At 38.2% G+C, this 27458-nt stretch overlaps 2 protein-coding genes across 3 annotated transcripts; both read right to left on the bottom strand.

Moving 5' to 3' along the window:
• Positions 1-1625: 1625 nt before the first annotated feature.
• LOC146619994 (uncharacterized) lies at positions 1626-26655 on the bottom strand. Of its 2 annotated transcripts, none has more exons than XM_085369917.1 (7): positions 26559-26655; positions 18167-18232; positions 16666-16745; positions 16223-16355; positions 15511-15831; positions 15293-15389; positions 1626-7716 (listed from the first exon to the last, which is right to left on the bottom strand). In XM_085369917.1, exons 1-7 carry the CDS (start codon positions 26653-26655, stop codon positions 3147-3149), a joined length of 5364 nt encoding a protein of 1787 aa, XP_085226043.1. In that variant the 3' UTR covers positions 1626-3146. The 2 variants fall into 2 exon arrangements, with proteins under 2 accessions (XP_085226043.1, XP_085226044.1); XM_085369918.1 differs by having other exon boundaries at positions 26563-26576.
• Positions 12839-14227, bottom strand: LOC146619995 (ligand-dependent corepressor-like). The gene has a single exon (XM_085369919.1). The coding sequence runs from the start codon at positions 13872-13874 to the stop codon at positions 12873-12875; it is 1002 nt and encodes a 333-aa protein (XP_085226045.1). The 5' UTR covers positions 13875-14227; the 3' UTR covers positions 12839-12872.
• Positions 26656-27458: the final 803 nt, after the last annotated feature.

Genomic DNA, 27458 nt, shown 5'->3' with positions numbered 1-27458 from the left:
AGTATTGTTCTCTCATGGCCAAATCACTAACCTTAACTCAATCAAACACAACATGCTTTCAGTTACTCAAGACATAAGTGAAAGCTGAGAGGTCCCCACGAACAAGCAGAAGCTGATGTGGCTGCAAAAAAGGCCTTGACGGACTATCTCAAGGATGGAAACATTCCTGAAGTCCATGAGTTCCAGACTTCAGGAAGTCACTGACTGCAAAGATTTCCATCAAACTTACATTAAAAATTACATCAGTTTGTCCAAATAATTTTGAGCCTGTGAGAATGGGGGACTAAATAAAAATATAAAAAAAATAATTCCTAAACAGTTAATACTATACTTTCGTTAAACCATTTGAGCTGCAAGCCTGTAGATTCACATCTATTTTGTGTGACTTCAAATCCAGTGTGGTGGTGTACAGGGGCAAAATGATTTGGGTTTTTTTTTTTTTAAATAAAAATACTTCTGGACCTGATGATATAATTCCCAATGACTTGGAAACATATTTTATTTATTTATAACTCATCTGTTGTTTTGGGTTAGCAACCCTAAAGCTGATGAAATGGACAGTGATTTTACTTCAGTGCATTTGCACCACACAAAAGCTATGGCTGATGCCGAAAAGAGAACAGGAAGTTGCCGATTTGATTTTATGCCTTGTTTGCAGGTGTAGGCTCTACTTGGCAGAACTTTGTTTTTTAAAGATTTGGTAGTAACTAATTACTGACTTACTAAGGTGGCGTGTCCTTCAATTGGAAAAGGGACCTAACTGCATATCACCAAAAAGGGTAAATAAATTAACTACTTCGTGTCACACAGGTTATAGTGCCTTCACTGTTTTCTACACTGACAAAGGTCATGGAGGCCAACTGTTTACCAATCGGTCCAACAGCACAGTGGGAGCTTCCTGTGGGCATTGGGGCTATTGCCCTTTGGCCGTATGGCAGGTCCCATTTATGTAAAATGCCATCAATACTGTGTTAACTACAAAGTTGAAAAATTTACCATCAGGGGGAAGCATCCAAGGTCCTAAAGTGCCACAACTGTATTTCAGATTTTCTCACAGCTTTTGAATAATTGCTATTTTTGTTTCAGTGGCTTTCAAGTTGTTATTTTACTTTACTAAAATAATTGTATTTAGTTTAGTTAACTACACTAACCATAACCATACTGTCAAGTTCACGTGAATATTCAGGATGCTGACTGTGTGATGATTTGTGAATATTTTTAAAATACTGATAATACACAGTTCAGTGCCCCCCCAGCCCCGAAATTCATTTCACTTTCATGTACTTGTGTGAGCACCTCCGTTGAGGCTGTAATAAAGCAACACTGGTACAACAAAAAAACAACATGCATAAAATTCAAACATCTTTATATCAACTCCAGCAAAAATACAAAGTTCTTAACATAAAGATGTATCATTCTTGGGATTACCACAAATAAAGCAGGTATTTCTTTCTAATATACAAAATGAAAATCTTTAAATAGCAACTGTAAAGAATAAACATGTTCAAGTCTGGTATTTGGTGGGCTGTTTTACATTTGCTAAATCCATTAGCCTAAATGGAGTTCTTAAATAACAATAAAAACATGGTAGACCTGTTTTGCATTTACAGATGATTTATCCTCTTAAAGAAAATGATCATAATCATTATTATAATAATAAAACTGTGCTAAAATGGTATTTTTTCCTTTGACAATACACTAATGTAAGTTACTATGACGGAAGTAAACAAACGTCACATTATGAGAACATCTAACTGTCAGTGAAAATAAAACAAAGAAATGGAAAAAAAGAGACCATAAAAAGTAAAACTGCCAAACACCTGGATGCACAACTCAGAAAGGGACTAAAGCAACCCCAAATATTTTAGATCCAGCTTGCGAAACACGATTAATGCAACGGTCCGTTACCGTTTCATACATACTTACCAATAAATACACAAACTGTTCAGGCCTTTGTTTGGAGGAATTTTGACGAATAAGCTAGAATTCCCAAACCATCTCCCATAGTTTACAGCTTTTAGTTAACTCTCAAACGGGATTTAGGGGCATAAATATTAATGGGAGGTTTCATGGCTGCATTGTGAAACGGTCTAAGCATTAACAAGAATAACCACATGCAGACGCAGGTAAAATACTCAAAAGTCACCAGAATGTGCAGGTAACACTGGGTGCAATTGTCAAAAGTGACCGTGGAGGTACATAGTGACGAAACCTCAAAAAACATTAAAAAAAAAAAAAAAAGCTACAAACTTTTGTCATGACACATATATAACACGCATGTCTCTTAACAATTCAGATCTCAACATCTAATACAACTATAATAAGAATAATTTTATGTTAATGCTGTGGGAAAATGGGCACAAAATAAATCTCAGGTGGAAGATGAGTACGAAAATCTGAACGCCTAAATCAACGTGAGAATTTGCAGATGAAGTGTGAGGCACATACTGTGCGGAACGGAAACAGTTTGCACACACTGTGTGTAGCAAATTAATGCTGACTGCCTCTCTGGGAACTGAAAGCTGTTATAAGCAGAGGACAGGAGATTTCACATTTAGCAACACATTCTATTACATTACACTTCATAAATAAGGCACCTGGTCACAGCAGTCACATATTCACGCTGTTGTGATTTGAACACAGGCTGGAGATACAAACTGCCAACTTACATAGGAAGCTTAAACGCAGTGCATGCTATCATCTAAAACGATAATTATATACAAAAACAGCAAAGGGGAAAAAAAAGGGAACAAAAGGACTGTGAACAAATTCTTATGCATCCCAGTTTGATGCTTGTTCTCCTAACTCTGAAAACATTTGTTAGGCTGTTGTCATCTCCAGCCGTGTCAAGAGCGCTGAAACATGAAGCCAAACGGCTACAACTGCCAGACATCACGCTGGACTGGTGTTCAGTCCTAAAAACAAACAGAAATCTGAACAATACGTCACATTTGCATTTTCACACTGACTGATAAACAAATTTCCAAATGTGTTTCTTCTTCACATTTACCTACTGCAAAAGGTATTCTCTGAAGAGTTTGGTGAGTACACAAAATAGACTGGGTTTGGTCCTTCGGAGTATATTCCAGATAAAAGATAATAAAGAGGCAAATCTTCTAAATAAAGATGATCTCTCTGTCTCAATCTTATTTTGAGAGTGATGTCCTTGTGCGCTTCGCTGGGGTGTCTGCAAGCTTCAGAGCCCTCTTGGTTGCCAGTTTTGTTGCACTGCGTGGACTTCTTTTTACCGGAGACTTTAAAGCTCCGCTTCTCGTCAGTGTAGGTTCATCAGTTTTCCTAACTGATCTGGGAGATGCATGCTGTGTTGTCGAGGACTTCGTGGCCCTCTTTGAAACATGACTGGGGCTCCCGCTCGGAGGGAGAGCAGCCTCCATTTTTCTCTGGGATCTTGTTAGCACCTGGTCAGGTGAGGTTGGCACCTTGACATCCGTGCTCTGCTGTGGGGTTTCAGCAGCATTCTCTGCATCTTTGATCTCAGTAGGTGTACTCTGTGACGACTCCTTCGACTGGATTTTTGCAGAACTTGCTTCAGTGTGCCTTTTGTTGTCCGCTTTGCCTTTAGGTGTGTCGACAGGGTTATGTTCGGCTATTTTAGGAGACCCAAGTCTCTGAGAACATCTCTTAGGCAACTCCTTTTTACTTGTATCTCTTGAAGCTCTACCACTGCTCTGAGCCCTCACAGCTTTATATTTTACAGTTTGCTTTGATTTTTTGTTAGCCAATATTTTTCGCCTCTCCATTTTCGCCGATGACTCTTTCATTCGTTTGCTGACAGGTAATGCGGATTTTTGTGCCTTAAGAGACTGCTTCAGATTTGACTTGGAGGACGACTTTGTGGTGGCAAGTCTTTTAATCTTGCTGGTTTTTAATATTTTGGATGCCTTTTTCAGTCTACTAGTAGTTTGCTGAACCTGCATCTTCTCTCTAATATTAGAATATTTCCTCAGGATCCTTGCGCTAGCTGGATTCTTTGATTTTCCAGAGGATTTCTGGGATTCACTTATCTGAGCAGAAGCTTTGGCAGAGGAGTACTTTGTCAAATTCTGAGAACTACTGGAGAGATCTCCTCTCTCTTTCCCTTTGACTGCATTTGCTTCTTGCTCCAGTGCTCTAGCAATCAGCTTCTGACTCCTGGGGTTGCTCTTTACAGGAGAGGCAATGGCAAACTTTTTCAAATGCTTCTTTAAGCGCTCTGCCTGTACGCTTGGAAATACACCCTGAGACGTCCCTGCCGCACTTGACGAGTTGTGGAAGCACAGCTGACTTTCTGACGGAAGACGTGTGGTCACCTTCTTCACGATGACAAGAGATTTTGTTTCCGTTGATTCAAGGAACCAGCGACAAATGTTGGAGAGATTAAAACCTTTCATAAAAAGCATTTGGACTGGCGAGTATTTCTGATGCTCTGCAGATTTTGGTTTTCGTGCCCTGCGCTTACTTTTCCATATAGCTGCCTGCCGGTCTGCTTTGTTTTTGTATTTTGCTGCTGGCTGACCCTCCTTATCCATTTGCACCCAACCTTTTTGCATTTTATCATATTTAATATTCAGATTTGTAATTAGCTGTTGGCTTTCTTCTGCAGTCAAAGTCTCAAAGAATTTGTTAGTCGTTTGTTTTGGGGGCTCATGCCTAGGAGCAATGATAGGGCCGTGTGAACTGTGGGACACGGATGCAACAGACCCAGAGGGGGACCTCACCTGAGCTTTAGTTATTCTTTCTGGCATTATTCTGACAGGAGAAGCTACATCGTTTTGTCTTGGGGCTACAATATAAGCACTAGTAGAGGGGACAGGGATCAGTCTTTGTGATCTTAGTGCTAATTTTTTGTTGTCCACTTGTGGCAACTGAGTAACAGACTGCAAGGCTATTTCACCCTTACTGGTCTCATCACTCCTTAATGGCATTCTTCTTTCTGTTACAGATGAATCATTATCTTCTACTGACCCGTCTTCTAAAGCTGCTACATTTGGCTGCACGGCAACATTGCTTGCTTCTGTGTTCTTTTGAAGAACCCGTTTACTTCTTAATGGCATAATCTGTGTTTGCAATTCGGCCTTTACGGGACTTGATACCTCACCGCTAAGTTGCACTTTCTTACTGTCATCTGCTACAACCTTGGCAGATCTTAGTTTCTGTCTGGCCTGCAGTCTTTGCTCTTCAACATTCGTCTCCATTTCTTCAGATGGAGTTTCTACTGGTTCAGTATTTTCAGTGTTTAATTCCACAGTTTCAGTTACTGTGTTTGGTTGAGACAGTTCAGAGGTTGGAGGATCACAGGACTCGTTTAGAGGAGATGCAGGAACAGCAAGTGGACAAGGAAGAGGGAGGGAAAGAAGCTGCTCAGGGGGTGCTTCTGGAGATGAAATGGGAGTGGCAGGATTTGAAATAGAATTCGATACTGGAGTTTCAGGTGGCTTCTGGTTTGCAGATCTAAGCTGACGTTTGGGCTCAGGGTTTTGAGGATCATCGGTAGGCTGATCATCTTTTAGGACTTTCTTTTGTTTCTGGATTTGTTTAGGCTTTGAATTTGGGCTTGACTGTGTGTCAGGGGGGGGTTCTGTCACCTGCTCAATGACAGCAGTCTCAATTGAGTCTTTAGGTATGCGTGTGTCAGGTAACGGCTTCTTCATATTCTTTTCATTAGCGGTAGAGACAATAGTTGCCTCAAAACTATTGTTGGATGTATTCTGACTCGATTTTGCTGCAGCTTTACAAGGTGATGTGGCGTTACCTGGTCTACGACGCAATTTCCTGTCAGAGGCAGATACGGGTCTTCCATTAACATGACCCACTATCACCACTTCTGTCTGCTTCAGCAGCTTTGATACTGGAGGTTTGCTACCTTTTTTCCTACGCCAAGGTGGCAACTCCTTCAAGAGTGTGTCAAGTGACTTTGAGGATACATCATAGTCACTATCATTATCATTTTCTATCTCTAAAGGCGTAACACTTTCAACTACTTCAGGTGTTTCGATTTCTGTCTCTTTCGTCATCATCTCCTCTACTGAAACTGTGGTATTAGCGCTATCTGTCCCTTCGCAGTTCTCATTGTGTATTCGTGTCTCTAGCTGAAGTTCCTGAGGTTGCTCATCTGGCATTATTTCCTTTTTACCTTCGTCAACTTTATTCAATGTGATGCTATTCTGCTGGGGAACGGGTTCACTACTGTGCAGTTCATCTGATGAAATCTGGGACTCTGGTTCTTCTATGGTATTTTTCTCTAATGGCTCAAGGGCTGTTTCTGCCACTGTTTCCTCTGTACTTTCATGCATTTCCTCTTGAGGCTCTGGGTCAGTTTCTTTTATTGCTTCATTTGTAGCGTGATCAACACTTTCATCACTTCCTGTAGTCATCCCTACATCTGCAACTGCATCCTGTTCTACTTCTGTGTCTTTAACGGTTTCTTGGCTCTCTGTTGGGGTCCTTAATGGAGATGAAGGACTAGACTGTCCCTTGTTCTGACACTGATCTGTCTGACTAGTTTCAACTATAATATCTACTCTACTGGCTGCTACCTCTATGATATCCTCTGTGCCTGGTATCACACTATCATCTGTCTCCTGTGTAGGCATTTGTTGATTTATTTTCTCCGTGCATGATCCAACAAAAGGCATATCCACAGGTGGCACACCTTCAGGCTTTGAAAGTATTTGCTTTGGAGTGACCAATGGTGTGAGCTTTGGCATTGGATTAGGACAGTTACCCTTTCCAGCCAAAGTACGAACAGTTTTTAACTCCCAGATTTCATCTGGCCCCAACCACAAATGTCCTCTGGTGCTTTTTCTGGCATTTCGACGTGGTACCATGCTGTGCCGCGGCTCCTTAACACACTCTGTAATTGATTTGTCAATAAAAACAATGTCACAGTGGCCAAGATCAGGGTCAACTATTCCTTTAGATGGAGAGTCCTTGGTCCAATGATCAGAGGACGACCTGATGGTCTTCCTGGCCGTCCGCACAGAGTCTGAAGAACTGTTGACGGGAAACAGTTTTGCTGGTGTATCTTTGGGGTGTCCAATAGTTACCCTCTGCCTAGCTTCATGTGTGTGGCTACCCTGATTATGTCTTTTTACAGAAGAGCTCAGTCTGGCAGTCTGAGTCTCTGTTCTGGTGGATGAATCAGAGTTCTGTCTCTCCTCCAAAGTGTCAGAGTGAGTAGAAACAGTGGGACTGAGCACACACAGCTTCTTACCAGCAGCATCATTAGAGGTCATAATTTTGATCTTAAGAGGTGCATGATCACCATGACGGTTCTCTGCATCTACTGGATGAGCAATGGGGGTCACCAAAGCCTGGTTACTCCCTGACCCAGGGCTGCGAAGATCCGAAACAGTGCTAGGGGTTATAGACGATTTCAGCGGCACAGCATTTTCTGGAACATTTTTCATTGCACAACTGCCTGGGACTTCTGGCTTGGAAGTGACTTCACTGGGAAATCTTATCTCGGGGTGTGACTTCTCAGGAGTCACTGCACTGGATTTTGCAGTGGAACAAGAAGTTCCCTTGACACCAGAGGTACAGTTAGAGGCTTTATGTGTACTGGAGGATGCAAGTGCTTTGATCTCCGTCTGTAGAAAACCTATGGCATCTACTATCTGTCTCTGATGGTGGGGGCAGAGCTTGGCCATGAACTGTTCCAGAGTGGAGGTGGACTGCAGGTCTTTAGCCTTTGCGAGATGGCGGTCTGGAGACTCACTGGGAGGAAAAGAAGAAGGAAACATTAAATTCTCCATCAATCTTAGACAACACTGGTTCATTTTTTTGACTGATACGAGCTCTGCAGATAAGTGAGTTTTCATCTTTAGTAGTTAAAAAAACCTGGAAGCAGATTTATGTTTGTGTGAAATAATATACACGTTTATATTTTTTTTATTCATATTTATTTATTAGAAGAATAAGTGATACTGTTTAGAAGCAAATCATTTGTCCAGTGAACTTGACCAATTACAGCCATTATTTTTTTAGTTTTTTATATTTTACATTAAGAAAAAAAAATCATACATGCACAAGACATTAAGTAATGGTAGCCCATTTGGTTAAACCATGTCGAAAACATATTAGTTATAATACCAACTACATTAGGGGCAAAAATCAAATATATCAGACTTGTCAAGTTTATATGTCAAGTTTTGTTTTGTTTTAAATGACAAATGCTCAAGTTACCTTTCACAATATAAAACAAACCAATGAAAGAAAAATCAAACATAACTAAAGATATTAAAAAAAAACACGTTACTCTAATACCAAAATTTTATTTATGCCAATGCAAATCAAAAAATTAATAATTGTGCCAAACGAGTATCGCTCTTTATTTCTAAGTTACATTTATGTAATAGATCTATTACAAAATCCCGATACCTTACTACATTAAGAGCCTTTAAATCATAACATTATGCCAAAAATATATCTGCGACTATGAAAAGTTGTTTTCTTTGCTTAACAAAAAAAAAAAAGATCTTTCAGAAGCTGCACTTTGGGTCTTTAAACAAGAAAACATTGCATTCTGCATTCATGAGGTGATATGCTACAAAGCTATGCTGAGCAACAAAAAAAGACCAACAGTTTTGTGGGAGCAGCAGATTCTGCCAAGTAAAAGATCAACAAGTCAGAAATAAATGAAGTTGTGCTAAATTATATTTTGTCTGAAAATAAACTATAAATCATATTTACACACAACTTTAGCTAATACTACATTGCCAAGCAACACTGGACAACATTTTTTCATTTTGACATCACAAACATGAATTTTTCATGTCTTTTGTTCAAGTTGGAACAACTATTGCCACAGCAAGCTAAGGCTGCATAACAAATCAGGTTTGCTATGCCTGTCCTCTGTGTTAGAAGCTACATAAAAAGGAACAAAGTGAAATTTCATGGATCAAACCGGTTATTATATACTAGCAGTAAACTGCACTACAAGCATGAGCAAGACAACATAATGGTGACTTTGTTTTTTTTAATGAATTTCAGCTTTATATCACAAAAGTTTATTGTATACTCTCTAAAATGAGGGTGTGAAGGCTGTAATGAATGTTCAGCAAGCAGAAAGACTATTAGGACGTTTCTGGGCTTATTCTTGAATCCCTGATATTCATTGTGTAGTGTAGTAGTCAAAGATGGAAAGCTGTACTGCAGGATTTTTGGCTCTAACCATGAAGCTATTTGTACAGCATGTCAAATATCTCAAAAGTAAATTTTAGAGCTTTAAAAATACATTTTAGAGATTAAATAAAAATAACCAACTAGAACCTGATGATTTTTTTGCTAAGCTCGTCAACTTCACATCCCTCCCTGCAAAGCCTAAGCAGTAAAGTGGAGTACCTGAATAACTACTGGTGAGAGTTTCATCCCTGAGGGTTTTTCCACTCTGTTTCTCTGATCATTGCTACAAAACCAAGTACTTTTTCTTCAAGTAGTCAATCTAACAAGCACAAGCAAACCAAATTACATACCAGCTCACAATATTTCACAAGCAGAAAATTGTGGATGAGTAAACTCATTCACAAAGTTTACACACTGTATACAATAGGAGGATAAATAATCTCAAAATTACGATCTGCTATACAAGGGCATTTATAACATCCTTAACCACTGACCAGATTTTTAACTGGTCAAGAAATATTTTAGGCTCAAAGAGAATCTACTTCTTACAGTGATTACTTGACATTAAACACACCAACACCCCATTGTTTGTATTCAATAAAACAACCCCAAAAGATAAACTTCACCATACAGAACAAAATCCCCAAATGACAAATATGATTTAGTCCAATCATGCAAAAATACACCCAGTGCCATTCATTTATATGCTATTAAAGTGACATAAAATGTACAAGATCTGTACATATTTGTATGGATAAGGATACTCCGCAATCAGCTGAAGAGTCTCAACATTTAAGCTTGTAGAGCGACTTCAGTCCTCACATGCAAAACTTTGCCCATAATAAATTAGTACAGTCTTGCTCCGCAGCTATCTCTTATAACAGTTAGATAAACCTTTTAAGATATATACACACAGGCTTATTATTATTTTAAGAAGCATTGAGTTTAATTAAAGCTGTTTACATTCTCAATTTAAGTGTTAACGTTACATTTTAATTAAAAAAAAAAAGCTTAATAAATACTAAATCGACAATATAATAAAATTTGGAAGGTATCTAAGAAGAAGTAGGTTCTAACCCATTTTAGCAACATAGTTCCTTCAATGCAGAGGAAATGTATCATGTCACGACCAGAATAAGTTCCCTAAACTGTTCCATACCCAAAAAAAAGTATAGACAGAAATATTTATATATAGTTTAACTTTTATACTTATATCAATATGATTACCACTCTGCTTTAAATCATTTGCCTTTACACAAAGAAATGTACAGTATAGTGTTGTGTGCATGAGATTGCTACATAAAACAGCTTTGAGAACAGTGATAGTGGTGATATCGGCTTTCCAGATGAGGTAGTCAACCACTGGATTTGCTACAACAGAATGTAAGGAGCAATCAATAAATGATCAATAAACCCAAAAGCGCTTTTATGACTTTAGTATATCAACTTAAATGCATTAGACAATAAAGTTTTATATTTCAGCAATGCCTGAGGATTGTCAGTGCAAAAATAATTTTATTACTGAAATCAAATCAGTGATTAGATTTAGTTGTATATGTACATCTGTAATTGAAGCAACTACTGGGTATTATGTTGTAAACCATGGTAAGCGATTCAGATGTATTACATGTTTGTTTTTTAAATCTGGGGTTAATATCCTTGAACCATAAAAACACTTATTAAATAATAGCTAAAGGTGGAGAATAAACAGAGGATTACTATATTATAATTATAGTTACAGTAGAGTTGTTACAGTGGTATAAATACAAATGTGCAAGGCCCTGAACTACATCTGTGTAGTGTAAGTTTCTGTAATATGACAGCAAATATGATTAAAACCCAGTAAATCTTTAAAAACAAAAAACAAACAAAGACTCATTACCAAACCTTGCTAGACCTGTATGGAAACCTGACAGAAATAATGGGTCATGAGCCCATAATGTTTAGCATCCTGAGCTGTAATCAATAATGCACAAGGAGGTGTCCTGATCAAACTAATGGGCAAGGCTGGGTCAAAAACCAGGCAAAAATTCAATGAAAATAGCAACATGAAAAAGGCATTCTGTAGAGGTTTTTAAATGCAGCCCTTTCCGCATGGTAACAGCACTTTAAGTATTTGTTATTTTTAATGAAATGGCATCATCGTGAATTTTAGTGAAGCAGCTAACAGCTGCTTCTACTGTCAACCCGCTACCCTACATAGTCAGTTTCAAGAAAGGAAAATTGCTGGTGGTTGTAGTTTTGTTGTTGTCCAAATATAAACACATTTTTGGTACACTATCATCTAATCAATTGGGGAAAAAAAAAAAAAAAACCCACACATCCCAGTATGTGTGCACTCATGTGCAAATGCACAATCTATTCACAGAAGCCATAACGGTAACAAGAAAAAAAGCCTAACCTACCATTTTACATTCAATTAATGAATACAGCCAATCAATGTATTTTTTCATTGAATTTTTGCCATGGCAACTTGAAAACAGGGTAAGCATGGACTGAGGCATGGTTGTAACCACATTAGCCAATCTGGATTGTTTACAACTGTTAACAAGTTACAGTTACGATCCTCACTATAGAATGACAGAAAAAAATATTATTTTATTATCTCTCATGGGTGTATGTGTATATTATAGGTATGCAGTATTTTTATGACAAAAGATAGCAGAAAGGTTTGTATCACATCTCACGATAGAATACCTGAAGTTTGAAGAAAGAGGAAAAAACCAACCAAAAAACCCCCCAAAACATTGAAAAAAAAAAATCACATAGAAATGTAATGCTCTGCAGGCTTACACTAGCACTGAAATACTACAGATTACTGAAAATAAGGTTGTTAAGACGAGAGAAGGACACACACTCATCAGTATGACATCCTGAATGTTACCATTAAAAAGGCTTATTTGGGTATTCAATCCTTTTCTATTACAGGTGATTTCTTCAGCAATGATTTAGCTGAGGTATGTAGCTGAGGTATAACTGTTTGTCTAGATGTGTGTGTAGTAATGCATTATTTTAAACATAATCTGAGTGTGTAGAAGGCAATGGAAACTATTGCCAACCATATGGCAGAGTAAAATGTACAGAACTAAGTAGAAGTAGTGGAAAAAAACCACTGTGCTTGTGAGGATGAGCGAAATTAGGATGTTTTAAAAGGCAGATAAAGTCCAGAATGACATTATGCTATATTCCATATCTTATACATTTATATAAATAATAGGTTAGTATGCGGCCATACTTCCCGCTGTCTGTTTCCAACGATATCTGTAAACTTTGAGACTTTTAGTCATTCCATGCATTAATTTACTTCATATGTTTTCACCCAAACTACAGGCTCTGCATACTTGGAACTATTTCATTTGAACATGACCAATATTAAGAGAGAACACTATGGGGCGCCACATCCTTGTACAAGCTTCAGTTTGGCTCTGTAAAGAACAGAGCAAGGAGTGAATTTTTAAAGCTTAATTTGAATCAATAACTAAAACTTAATTACCAGCATGCTATTGTATTTCAATAATTCTAAAATAAAAAGCATGCCCTCCAAGCCACAACATACACTACTGGGAGACACTTGTGTGTTTACGCCCTATGCAAACATTTTTAATGTAATAAGTGCTAAATTTAGTGATAAAAATTAAATAAGTTAATAATAAATAGAACTATTAGAGATGCAATAAAGACGGGTATTGCCACGGTCTGGCAAACACAATGATTAAAAAGGACACCGCAGTTAGTATGTTATGGATGCGTCACTCGTTTGATAAGAGGCTGCCGTCACGAAAATCAGTCCCATTCTCTTCAGAAGCACTCTCTTTTTTGTCATAAAGACTGTGCTGGGAATTTTGGAGATCCTTTTGTTTGGGGGACAGTGAAACGCTGGGTTCTTCCACCTGGCTTATCAGCTTCATTTTCTTTTTCGGAGGATTTTTTAAGGTCCCCAGACGTTCTTTAACTTTGTATTCCAGGGTGCTGTGCGGGATGCCATAAATCGATTGTGCTTTAGAAACACTCATTTTCCCACCCATCACCACCACAATGGCCTCTTCTAGCAGGTCTGTGTTGTACTGTCGATATCGCCCTCGTTTCTTCCTAGGCTGCTTGTTACTTAGGTCTGACTCTGAATCCATTGGATAGTTCCCCCCCAAAGCTTGGCAGTCAGAGGTAAAACTCCAGTATTCCTTCTCCGAACCTGAGCTATTTAAACCTCTGTTGCTGCTGGTGGTGGTTTTCTGGATCTGCCTGGGTAGAATGGAACAAAGCTTCTTACCCAGGCCATTCTCATAAAGTGAACCTGAATAGTCAGTGGACACGGAGTCCCATGACGAATCTATTCCTGTAGCCAAAACTCGGACCTGGGGAATCTTTAGGTCAAAGGACGGTGAATGAGACAGAGAAAGGCTTTGGTCTCTGCAGGCCTGCTGGAGGTTTCCTTTCTCACAGGCAAGTGACTTTGTCAAAAGTCCAGCAGCTTCCAACAACCTTGGTATATCTTTAAGGTGCTCACTAGCTTCATTTCTGGTTTTGAGCTTCAGCAGGGCTCCCAAATGAGTTTTGGAATTCCAGGAACCGGAAGCATTTCTGAAAACGTCATTGGGGCTGCAGCTTTGGTTATGGCTGAGGGGTGACTCTGGGTCGCTTTCCAGATCGGGTTCCTCTTTGATGCGCAGTGAGTATGCAAGAGACGAAGAAGGCTTATAACAGGTGGAGTGGCCGAAATTCTCCCTCCTCCTCCCATCCTGTAGGCTCCTCATAAACAGCCCGACATGCCCGTCCGCTCTCAAGGATCGCCTGATTGGATGGAAGGAAATTGGGTGTAAGCAGAGCTTGCACAGTGCCCTTTTCTCTTTACTAAGGGAGGATGGGGTGGGGAGGGGAGGATGTTGGCCACTCCTTTATTATATGACCTTGCTTTGGTAACATCACTCGAACAACTTTGTGAATGTGTGTATGGCTTTTGAAAAACAAAAACAAAAAACAAAAAACAAAACCCCAAAAAGACTCAAGTTAAACTTTTTTTTTTTTTTTTTTAAATATGCTTGATGTAATAGCTGTTGTTTTTTTATTTTTTCATAAAACATAAGGGAAAAAAGAAAAAAGAAAGGGCAAAGAAACAATGAAAATAAAAAACAAAGAAGATGCATTTAGTAAAATACACTGAAGACTTGGCATTTCTGTGGCTCAAAAAGCTTGCCCAGGAGAATGGACTATTTGTAACTGCAGTAAGGGAGTCTGATGTAGATGTAGATGTAGATGCAGGGCGCAAGATCTATGACATACAAAGTAACTAATGCACCAAAAACTCTTGACAGTTTATGCGTGACGTTACCACTGAACAAGCACAGCAATAAAAGAGTAAGCCAGCAAAGGGTTCTTGCAATCTATCAAACTCAAGCTCTAGGTTGCAAAAAACAAAACAACTGCAAATTATTATTCTTAATTATTCAATTAATCAAGTTATATTGTTCCCCACCCCCCAAAAAAAGAAATCAGTTGCAGAGCTCTCAGCAGTTTCCACAGCCTGACACTGCTGGGGTGCAAAAACAAAACAAAAAGAGCGGGGGTGGGGTCCTTTGATTTGGAGTTTCACAATTTGTACATCTTAAATGGAAGATAGAGTAAGCCACATCCAAGAATATGTATCAAGTTCATGTACAATATTAAAACAACTCATGTTATAGGTGCTTGGGCAATGCCATAGATAATTATTAAATATTTAAATTACTGATCAATCATTCTCATTTTACTTGACAGAAAGAATTAAGTCCCTGAAATTCTTCTTTAGTTCATCAGTGGGACTTTCCCCTATAAATACTGTTTAGTATAACCTATAACATTCAGTCCGCATTATCTTTTATTCTGAAAAACACAAATAAACAAAAAAAAAAAAAACCAAAACAGTTTCATGTGGGTTTACGCATTATGCAATCTGCTACAGTGGTTTATCGCTGTATATAGACGCAAGAATATCAGCAATGCTTCGAGTCATGTAGTAAACTACATTTACCATAAGGCCTGCCTGTATCTTGCCAGAAATTAATTAAAGAAAACCAAGAAAAGTCAAGCTAGTAAATTACTTCTAAACCGCATTTACTCACTACGTAACAAACTGCTGCTGATAAAAGGAACCCGTCTTAGTACCGCAGAAAAGAGAGAAAGAAACTGTTCTTACCCCTTCAGCATGGTTGTGGCCGGAGAAAGACAGGGACTATTGGCAGGCAGGCTGCTGCTATAGCTTTTCTTTTTGATAGATAAATCAAGAACTCCATCTAATTTTAAAAATGGAAAGAAAAGAAATGTAGATTCAATGTTAAGTTCTGACCACAATCCAGCCAGTGCACCAGCTCAGTACTTAATAAACTACTCTGTGGTAGATGTGTTTCACACTACCTTGCTCACTGGGCTCAGCCACGGGCTTCTTGATGGTGAGGTCCAGAGGTGCATCCTGATCAGCCATTAGAAGCTTGCTTAGGACGGGGTTCTGGTTGTGTGCTGGCCCAGTCAGTGTGGCAGCAGGGCTTGTAGCAGGAGGAACTCCTGAGAGCAAAGGTGGGGTCGACAGGCTTTGGTCAGAGTGAGGCTGGGAATCTGAGCAACTGACCTGAGGGGAGCTGGTTTTTGAGGTATATTCAGCAGCAAACTGTCTGATCATTTTCTGAAGAATCTCTCGAGCCACTACTGGAATTTGTGGGTCTGAGAAATTTGGCACATCTAGGAAGAAAAACAGAGATAAATACTTTTCAGTCAGCATTCCTTTAATAAGTCATCAGTCATGGTTAATGAACATGCAACAAACATCCAAACTATGTTCTAAGGATACTGTAACAGTAAGGAAAAAACTCTTATTTATAGCCTTGAAATAAAAAAATAAAAATAAATAAAATAAAATAAAATAAAATAATGATTTTAAAAAAACAGACGTTATAAACTAAGAGCAGAAGCAGTGTGAGTGAACACACACACACATTCACAGAAAAGCCTATTAAGGGATGGATAACGTGCACCACTGTGTTTACAGGCAGGTTCCCTGTGTTATGCTTTTGGTGTAATAACAATGAAAAACACTGATTTACCCACTCAGAACTAAACCTCTGAGACTCACCTTTTCTGCAGAGGACTGCATTGAGAAATTCCTCAGCCTGTTTCTCTAGTCTGCTGATTGTGATTTGATCTTTACCCAGTAGAGGTTTCGATGTATCTTCCAGCCCCTTGTTGTTTAAGTCAATTAAGTGTTCCTGTCAAATTGGAAAACTGTTAAATTGGTGACCTTCAGGCATTCAACAGGATTCGTATAAAGACATTTCTATCCTTCAGATGAGCGTTTACATCAAATTAATTAGCCCAACAACTGTAGGGAAACATGATGGATTACAGATGTGACTAAAACTAAACAAGCCATAGCAGACTACTAACGTTTATCCATCATCTAAGCCAGCGTTTGAAAGAATAAAGGCAACAGATTTAAGTCTGCGTTTAGGTTTCCGAACTATGAAAATCTGGAAATCAAAACGTAAAAGGAAGAAAGAAAGAAAACAGAACTCTTACTTTGACTTTGTCTCTTCTCAGACAGCAAAAGGGACAGTTTTCATCAAATGACCAATCAGACACTGCTACAGGCTCAAAGTCTGCAGGAAAAAAATATCAATAAAAAAAAACAATGACAATCAACACAACATGACAAAAATCATGGTTCTTTCACTTTTCTAACCAACTAAGCAATATAATCTTACCAAGTCAACATTGGACAATATTTGTTTAAAATCCCCCCCACCCTCCATTTTTTTTATATAAATATCTGCAGCGAATAACACTGGTTTGGAGTCTTAAGATTAGCAACCATAATCACAACCATAATTTAACAAAAAAATATACTAAAAAAACTCTAAATTATACACACAGGTTAAAGACAACAAAAGACAACAAAACCTCAGAGGGTTTGATTTAAAGCTAAATAGCAAGTGCAAGGAGGGACAACATGCAACAATGTACAGTCACAGGTTGGGTAACAAACTACAAAAAACTGGGCATGTGCAAACAGCTCAGTCACAACTGCCACTGGTGTTCGTCTCTCCTACTCAACTAAGTAGATGAAAACAGGGGAGTGACTGTGGCAGGAAAGTAATGCCATGACGTTGTTGGTTTTTTTTTTCTTTTTCAAAGAAAGAACAATGCCAAAAAGGGAAATTAAATTTGCAAATAAAAAAGTGTCAGATGCTACGGTTGAGCTTACATATGTGTATTAAATACAATCCAAAAAAAACTATTATCTGAACCTATCAAAAAACGAATACATACCCAGTGGGAAAAACAAATAATACAGTATTTGGGTTCTGCTCTACCAATGCGATCTAATTTTAAACAAAAGTAACTTAAATACCTACCGGTACATATAAAATATATAGCATTCTGTTTTGCCTGTCGGTATTATTATCAACATTCAGTTATCATTTTCTTTATCCATGAGTAAAGTGCTTCATTAGAAATAGTTCTTTTCAAACCTACAATGTTCCATTTTCATGTTTAAATCTCACATTCATTTGTGCACAACCCAAAAACAAAGCTCTAAACAGAACCGCATGAATAAAATGAAGTAGTGGGCCATCATGAATATGTGCTGATTTGCTTTAGAGAGACTGACAAAAATCAGGAACTCATTTAATCAGTTCAGTTGAATTTTAAGCAGCAACTGCTACTGCACAATGTCTACTCACTACACAACCCAAATAATGCTTATTATTGTCTCACTAACGTCATACACTGTAGGGCACTGGAGACTTTTACACTGGCTACATCCCATCCAAAACACATACTTTGTAGGGCACTGGAGACTTTTACACTGGCTACATCCCATCCAAAACACATACTTTGTAAAGACATAAGCCATTTTTTTCCCCCTGCAGGCAGTGACAGTGTCTCGTTTTTAGTGAATGTGTACCAGATGGTACAATGCAGTAGCACTGTCATAATAAGAAGACAACAGATTACACTGAAACCACAAAACTGTTGTTCATACACTTGCATGATTGTGGTCAATAAAGACACTTACCCTTAAATGATTTCAGGTCCTCTACCAGCGCTGAACCAAAAAGACCTTCGAGAATGCTCTCAAAACCTGAAGAAACACATGAAGTTCAATAAATATATTTGTTATCAGCAGTAATAACATGACGTGTGTACAACTTCACTCACAGTAAAGTGTTTGTGCTAAAGTCAAAAACATAGGAAGTTCAAAATGAGTCTTAAAACGATGCAAAAAGGTAAGTTTACCTAAAAATAATAACAACATCAACAACAACAATAATAATAACATAATAATAATGATAAAGTTTGAACCCATTTAATTAATTTACGAGCCAATGTTGATTTTATTTGTAGCTAATGCTGATACAATTGTGATTTTGTTGTTTTTTTCTTTGTTTGGATTTTTTGTCAGTCTCTGTTTGTGTCAAAAATTAAAAACGAAATTTAAAAAAAGAAAACTATATTGCGATAAAATAGACAAATATTAGCAACTGCCATTGACTGATGTTATTTTATGTGAAAGTAGTTTACTGGCACTCAGCAAGCAAAATTTCACATATGAATACAATGGATAAATCAAATTAACAAATGAAGTGTGTCCTAATGAGATGTTATGTTTCTGCCGAATAATAAATGCCTTGATTTTGCTTCTCTTTTCTTTTTCAACTTGACAACTGCTCCGTTTTACTCTCTTCTAACACACATCCTCTTGCCTTGCAGGTTTTTACTTCATCAGTAAATACTAGCCCTCCATCCTGTTGCCAAGCAACTAAGGCACCTACAGAGTTGAGAATGACTGTATGGTGTTAACATCAAAAAGAAACAGCCAGTAACAAGATTGCTAAGTAATTCTGTCAAAGTACCCTATAGATTGATGGAGATGATGAATTCAAACAAAAACTAATCTTCACAGTCCTCTAAATGACTGTTTACAGTTCAGGGACTCGGTGGGATACAGCTATGTATGTTGCAAAGACCGTTTCTGAGATCTAATGTGTTATGCTACATAAATCATAAGAGAGCACCAACACAATATGAAATGTCTTCTTACTGCTGCAGGGTCAGATTAACCAATCCAAAACCACTACATGCGTTAAATCAACCACTAAAGAGGTCACACAGAACATCTGTCAGCTGAACTGGATTTTGAATGAGAGTGCACCATTCCAAATGTGCCAGCCACTTTAAGGCCAAAAGTACTGACTCAAACCACTGTGACAAAAACATACATCACATAACACATGGCCACAAAAACATAAATCGGTACCACTGAAAGCCTAAAAATTATTGTGCCTGCATGAAATGAGCATCAATCAAGTTAAATCAGCCAAATTGATTAAACTGATCTGACAACACATCATAGCAAAAGCATACTAACACTTCATCTTCACACATGAGCAGAGAAATTGGTGATAAAATTATCAGCCCTTACCATCCACTCTCTTCCAAATCTCACAGTGAATTGAATAAAAGCTGTCATCTGTTAAAATGCCTTACACTGCTTCCCTGCAAATAACCCACCCACTTTTCAGCAGAGCCAAACATAAAGAGAGGGGAGGATGAAGTAGTGAAGCAAAGCGTTGCCTATAGCTGCAGCATGATTCTGTTTCTGGGTTAGTGCACAGGACTTCAGCTGAAGCTATCCAATCGTATTTCTGAAATATTTCAGAGGCACGAGGAGAAAAGTAGGTCATCCACTTTCGTTTGACAGTGCAGCATAATGACATCAAACTACTTTTTAGGAATACCGTTTAGAGCATTTAAAAATGTGTCACACTCTAAACTATGACTTTGGGGCAATATTATAGTGTTATAGTAGCAAAGCAAACCAGTACAGTAGCTGGTGAAAACACACCCACCCGCAAGCTTCTTTAAAACCAAACCATTTTGGGACCGGCAAGGCAACGTGAGAAGAGCAGGGATAAAATATTGATGAGAGTGCAGAATTGTCATGCAAGCCCTAAAAAATAAATGAGCTTGTAAACATTTAAAAAAAATTGGCTCCAGTTAAAATGCCTAATAAGCAGCAGGAAAACACCAACAAGCCAATGTCTTGTGTAGCCACAGTTAAACTTACCAACATGCAAAAAAAACGAAACAAAAAAACCCCAGAAACTTTATCGTAACCTGCACTTAACTAGTTTGCATTAATGTGAAGGATTTGCTGCATGTGCATTTCCCATCTGAAGGGACATCCACCAATGCAATAACACCAGACAGCCAAGCCCTATTTATTTGTGCAATCTTCTGTCTCTCCCCCCCCCTTTTTTTATTACTGTAAATACATACTGCAGCTTGCCTCAAATAACTAGCTGAGTGAAGGCACCACTTAATTGATTAGATATGCTGCAATGAAAAATGAAATGAGAACAGCAATTTTTAGAATAAAATAAGACTTTGGTTTCTTGACTCTAACATTAAAGACATTGAAAATAGAATAAAAGAAAATTGCACTAAGAAATTAAAACGGTGTAACTATTACCATTATAATGCACATTAAATAGATGTTAAATAGCTGATGTATTAATGTGTAAAAACAAAGCTGTAAATTGCAACCATGCTTTATGGAGTGGTTTAATGAGCTTTATTAAGACGTTCAGTTCAACGCAGCTGTTCCCACATTACTCCAATAACTGGGAATCATTATTAAGACATTTCTTTTTTTAATTGCAGTGAAGTGTATTTCAGATTTTTTTTTAAATAAAGCAAGAATCTTTAACCTGAGCTATGATTATGCATATGCACCTGAAAAACCTTCCATTTACAATGGGGCACCTCTGTAAGTGATTGGCTTTCAAAGACTTTCCATGCAGGAAACCCACAGAAACAAAAAAAAGATATTTCACCTAGCCAATATTACCCACAGAGGTTTACCATGAAACTCTGTAGGTATTTTCGTGGAGCTTATGCAGGCTGACGGTGAGCAGCAACTCTGTTCAATCTGCTTTAGCCTTCTTCTGACCTACATCTGTAGCCAATCAGGGACCAAAAGATTTGGAGTGTGTGACACCATGTCCTTCCCAAAGCATTTAGAAAAAGAAATCCCACAGATTTAGGATCAACTTAACCCTACTAAATCCTAACTTTAACCTGCGGTGTACTTTACTGATGCATGATTTGAAAAAAAGAAAAGAAAAAAGAAAAGAGGAGTCCTTCCTGCATACCTCAGGCAATTTCCTTTAAGGGGCCTATGCACAAAAGCAGTGAGCAAACCCCTTGTTATTTTTGCACCACACTGTAAGTGCACAACACCACGCATGCTCATAACAATGTAGTTAATTCAGTAATGTAATATACATTAACCTGACGCAAATCTATGAGTCACTTAATACTCAAAAATTCTAGCTTATTATAAACATGTGACCCAAACACAAGTGCATTATGAGAGCATTAAGCATATGCGAGTGCATTAAGCACAAACCACTGCTGCCTAAACCCCTCTGTACTATAAGGCAAAGGGAAAGTGACAGCAGGAAGCTACTACACACAGAACGAGGCTCCATACGTAACTAAACTGTGTATTTGTAGTGAAATCTTGTTTTGTATAATAACCCTAATGTTGTATAGTTCAAGTTAATCTTACAATACTAACATATCTCATGTGAGCTGCTGGTTAAAGATGTTTCAATTTTAATCTTTCAAGAAATACTGTATTTTGATCGATTACGCGACACTGTACAACAGTACAGAACCATTGCTTCCAGTTAGCTACAAAAAATGTGTTAGAGCCTCAAAATCAGTTTAATTCTATTTAGAGTGCTTCTTTAAAGGAAATCCCAACTCAAGATGTTCTACACATTATCTCAGAAGGGGTGTCTCCAAACTCATAGAAGAGGTTCAAATTGTTATGAAGCCAACATAAACCTTGCAAAAGCCATCATTTTTGGCCACAACCTCAGACTACTGATTCACTTTCCAAGAGACATAATCATTCAGGCCCCACACATTTCACTACATCCCCAATTGTATGATAAGGAAAATTCAAGAAACTAATCAGTAGGTGATCATGTTAAAAACAACTTCCTCTATCTAACAAGAACAGCCCATGCAGGTAACATGAATGAAATACTATCAGGAAACAAATGCCCTTTATTGTGTACACTGCAGTGACCTAATATCTCTGGGAGAACAAACAACTGCAATCTTTAAACGTGACGCACTAAGCACTGATGCAGTTGAAAACCTCCATATGCAGCTAATTGGTCTGCAGAAAACAGCCTATCACGATATAATGAAGCACTTGCTATTTGATGAGTTCATGCAGACCACACTTCAGCAGAATTATTGGGATAATACTAAAAGTCTTATCTATCCTTCGTGACTTAAACTTAATCAGCTGCATTACTGATAAATGCTTCAGCTATTATCATTTCATAGAAATAATGTGCTGTTCCTTGATTTTCTTTGGTGTAACCGCTATTAGGCCTGCTATTATAGCTGCAAGACGTTATCTGTAACATGTCTACTACCAGTGCATTTATCAGTAATACAGTTGATGAAGATGACATTTTTTTAGTTGGAATTTATATTTTAAGTGGGAAACATCAGTTTTACTAACAGAAAAAGTTTGGGAATACTACATGATCAACAACTGACTGTCAATCTTTCATCTTTGAACAACTCATATTTTGAGATTACAAGAATCCTCAGATTGATGCTCATGAGAACATAATTTTGCATATGATGATCTGAAACCCAAGTCTGCCCACTACACAGAGGCCGAGCTTTTAATCTAACAAAATCAATGTCACCAAAATATGATTCTGTTCATCTGGACGTAGCGTTTTCAGTGGGAGAAACTTTTCGTCACTCACCCAAGTGACTTCTTCAGTATCAGCTGACTGCAGGTTTCCCCAATCTTATAAACAGTATTTGCGCTGGGAGGTCAGTTCCCTCATTATAATTATTTATGATGAAGGAACTGACCTCACAGCCCATTGTTCCTTCAGTGGTGCTAGTTTCAGTCATTATGCAAATGTGCTGTTTATAAGACTGGGGAAACCTGCAGTCAGTGGAGACTGAAGAAGTCACTTGGATGAGAGACGAAACATTTCTCCCACTGAAAACGCTACGTCCAGATGAACAGAATCAACTTTTGGGGGGATTTACTTACCTGGATGATTGAGCAATGCTCAATCTGATGCATGCATCAGAATCAAAGTCATTTACCCTCACTTTGCAACCCACAAAAAAAGCAGCTCGCTGTAGGTCAACAGATAAGCTTAAAAGTTACAAGGGCATGAGTAAAAGCAGCGTTTGAAACCTGACTTGGCCACTATGGATTTTGTTCATAACAAGCAATATGCTGTAGCTGGATCAGGCAATGAGTTGGCAGCTTTGGACAACTACAGCAAGGGAAAGAAAAAAAAAATACTATGAATACTTAATATGATATGATGCAAACTGACATTCAAATGGTGTAATGCTGCACAAAGCATGACTTTGAATAACAAATATGAGATGCACAAATGCCCGAGCACACAGGCAAGCCCACACTCAAAAGGCAGTCACAGAGGCTGTTGGTCATGTCTTGCAAAATGCTACGAAAAATCAGCCAGTTCTTTTTGCAAATTAGGAAGATTTAGGCCAACAGAGTGGGCATGCTAGAGCAGAAAACAGGCCATACCCAAGTTGCACTATAAACAAGACAATATGCCTGATGTCAATATTGATTTGTTTGTTATTTGTTTGAGCAAATCTTTCATCCCACTCACCCAAGTGTCAAAGGCAAACATGAATAACTAACATTCCAGGCATTTTTGAATGTTAGCTGGTGTGGTTGAAGTCCAATTTTCTCCAAATCCAGACAGAACACGCATTTTCAGCCACACAGTTTGCATCTGGAGGCTGATGGACCCATGAACACATATATAGGCAAACATACTGACAATTGTTGCCGCTGTTCTATGGGACAATTGTGCTTGTCTCTGCCCTGCAGTTTTAGTCCTCACATTAAATACACAAAGACAAAATGTCCATTTCAGCAACAGCAGGGTGGTGGCGTGCAGCTCTCTCCACCAAAAAGTCAAACAAAAGTATGTCCTTGTTGTCTTGGACAGAATATGCCATTCTACAGCTAGCAGACTGATGCTGTTGTCATGCACTTGCAGCTTTACTTATAGCCTAAACACAAGGGACATTTGTCAATCATAAAGGAGGGACTGAATAACCAAACAGTCCTGGCTTTGCAGCTAGTCAGAAAGCTACTATTCTCTCTCCAATTTCTTAGCAATGACTAAAACGGCGCTCACCTAGCACTGCAGCTGGAATAAGTTTATTCATTCCACATATTATACATTTTAGTGTTATAACCAATAGTTCATGTTAAGGTTTAGCATTTAAAACAGACAGCATCATATGCCTAAAACAGCTAAACCTTTACAGGTTTTGCTGGTCTGTGATAATAGCTTTTCTTCTCTTCCTAATAATGTAATCAGAATTTAACCAACTGCTAAATAAGCCAACAGCAGAGAATATATGACAATCCAAACTCTAGAATTCCTAAATAACAGGAAAACTTAAAACATTAGCTTTTATGCACACACACACTACTGTGCATGGGTTGCTTAGTCATTATACGTCTCAGCATGATCTATACATAGCAGCCACATAACAAGAAATTAATTTAATGTGACATTTTGAGAACATGAGAAGTAGGGTCCTGAGATTTAAAATAGTCTGTGTATTCTATGTCAAGTCTTTGTTTTCAAATCTGTTTACAATTGTGCCAAAAAGGGAGCTCACAACCTACAGTAATATCTAAGTATGAGTTATAGTATAGTTCTATCCAGCCAAAAACAGCCCGTGCTGTATTCTTGTCAGAATATGCGTAAAACATTTCTAATGTGTCCTTACATGAAGTAAGAAAAAAAAAATACATGTTGATTTGACGATAACAACCGGGTTCACTGAGCAACTCAGTGATTCTCATCTGATCAATCTGTGACAGTGAAATGTCCACACTGGCTGTTGCTATGTTACCGAGTCACATGGATTTAAATGGACTCAAATGGAGTCTCCTTCTTTTACTTCAAGCCACTCGGTCAAACAGTGTAAAACTACTAATAAAAACACCGGCCACCTATCATTATGTGTGGGAAACAATAATTAGATGGTGATGTAGAAAAGGAGGAACCAGGTAACTTCATACTGCCCACAGAGGACTTTAGAACCGGACACCACAGTTAACCCCTGTGCACACCAATCATTTGTCATTTGTACAGAAACTGAAGCATTTTGTTTGGTTGATCTACTCTGGATGTATTTGCACCGTGCTAGGCACATGCCTTGTGCAGCTTTTCAAGTTGCGTCTGTTCTTACAGGCTATTTTATCACTAAGAATGTAGCGTTTATCTGTTTTGTGTGCATTACAAAAAAACCTAGCAAGTATAAAGCCATGAAACCTGATAGAGAGGTTTAAAATGGCTCATTCAGCACCCCTACAGTTTAAATGTAAAGTTTAAATGTACCTGTATGACAAGGATCAGGGTGAAATCCCAGGCTAAGTGAGTTTGTGAAATATTTTGTGTGTGATTGTTTTCTTGTTTGTTTGAGCACAAACACCGTGTTTGGCTGCAGGATATTAGTGACAGGTAACACACTGCACACAGACTAGTGAGGATATGTAGCTGAACTCATGTGCATAGTTTATATACTTCAACTAAGCCGTGGTTGTCTCAACTCCTAACTGAATTAAGGTGCTATGCTTCCATGTTTATCTTAAAGGGGTATAATGTTTACCATGTTCACTACTGGACGGAAAAATCAGGGGTCCCACCCTCCACCCCGGGACGATACACACAATGCAATGGACGCGAAACCTAGAGCCAACAACTGCTTTTGTAATTACCTGTTTTAACGTCAAATGTTGGAGAAGTTTATATCGTCGAAAAGGGAAACAGATTCTGCATTGGGGTCTCCGCCACTTCCTCCATTCACTAATGCGAATCCTCGAGTAGCAATTTGAGAAGCAAGTAGGCTAAATGTTGACTGAAAACATCACCTCAAGGGTATATGTCGCCCTCCCCCATCCAACATACAGTATCAACAACAACGGGAAGACGTATTTTAGAAAACGACTGCTTTTGGCCGACACACAGAGACACTCCCTTTAAGCAAGGCGCCCTTTAAACAAACTAACGTAACGCCACTACATACCTAAAGTCTGCAGTCGACGCATTATGGACGATAAAAACACCAATTGGACCCAACAAGTAATGCAACATTGTCGCAAACTGCGACATTTAACTAACGAGTCCTGCTGGCTGCCGTGTGAAGGAAACAGTTGAGGACAAAAAGTCGCTGGGAGAAGCCCCGAGTGAGTGCGGTAATAGATGGTTATTTACACCGATAAAGGTCAAACAGAAGTGAAATTCAAGCCGTGCAATTGTGTGCCGTGCAACAAGCATTATCCTTACCTACACATTGAATGAGTTTGTGTGGCCACGAGTCAAGTTCCTTCCGAATGCTGTATCTGTCGATTGTGCATTGCTGCCTTTTACACAGGCTCGCCATTTTCTATAAGCCTTCCTTCTGGCGGCAGCACTACGGAAGCAGGAAGGGCTGCGTGAACGCGCACGCACCCTGCGTCAAAGGCGAAATCGCTCTCAGTATGCAAAACTGATAGTCTGATTAAATCAGTCTGTTAATCAGTAACTAACTAAATAAATGCAATTAAGTAATCTATAATATTTGTATTACCCATGTAATGACTTTTTTAAATAGTTTCTATTTTAAAGCGTGCTTTTCCTTGATAGACTACATTTTACATTTTAATTTAAATGCTGCTATTTCTATTTTTTTATTTTTTTTATTTAGCGCTTAAAGCTCAGTAACTATACTAGAATCATGAATTACTTACAAGGCAAAAGGGTGTCAGGTTTAGTAAGCAAGAATGTAAGTAATTGACAAAAAGTTACATTGACATTGAAGCCAACCACCTTTATCAGTTTTTAAGTTTTCCTCTCTCCACCAGAGTCTAACTTAGCTATATTAGAGAAAAATAGCTTCATGGCAATAGTTCATGATTAGCTACAAAATTTCTTATATTGATCATTCTCAAAGAAGGAATCCTAATGACAGCTGTCAGGTTACAAATAAAGAGCATTGCCAGGTGAAATACTGTAGCATTTTTCTGTTGTATTTTATTTTCTATATAGTTTTGTTTTAATTAATTTTTTTATCACTGTTCTCTCGACGTCATTTAATACCATCTTTGACTGGAGTACAGAGCGCTTATAGGGATCATTTTGTGAGGAAGAAGAGTTCATTTATATGAACATGCTCAGAGTCTGAAGCAGAAAGTCTGGGTTTACAAA

This window comes from Diplotaxodon limnothrissa, linkage group LG13, assembly GCF_057381915.1.
Source record: "Diplotaxodon limnothrissa isolate DT_005_m linkage group LG13, D_limnothrissa_male_GT1.1, whole genome shotgun sequence".
NCBI classification, from domain to species: domain Eukaryota; kingdom Metazoa; phylum Chordata; class Actinopteri; order Cichliformes; family Cichlidae; genus Diplotaxodon; species Diplotaxodon limnothrissa.
Note: the sequence above shows the minus strand (reverse complement) of the source record. Positions and strands in the feature narration are given on the sequence as shown.

Excerpts from the sequence above, each read along its gene's own strand:
- LOC146619995 (XM_085369919.1), bottom strand. The coding sequence starts at position 13,874 with ATGAGGAGCCTACAGGATGGGAGGAGGAGGGAGAATTTCGGCCACTCC.
- LOC146619994 (XM_085369917.1), bottom strand. The coding sequence starts at position 26,655 with ATGGCGAGCCTGTGTAAAAGGCAGCAATGCACAATCGACAGATACAGC. Across the intron at positions 18,233-26,558 it reads CAAACTCATTCAATGTGTAG|GTTTTGAGAGCATTCTCGAA; the intron begins GTAAGGATAATG and ends GTGTTTCTTCAG. Across the intron at positions 15,390-15,510 it reads GGCTGAGCCCAGTGAGCAAG|ATGGAGTTCTTGATTTATCT; the intron begins GTAGTGTGAAAC and ends TTTTAAAATTAG.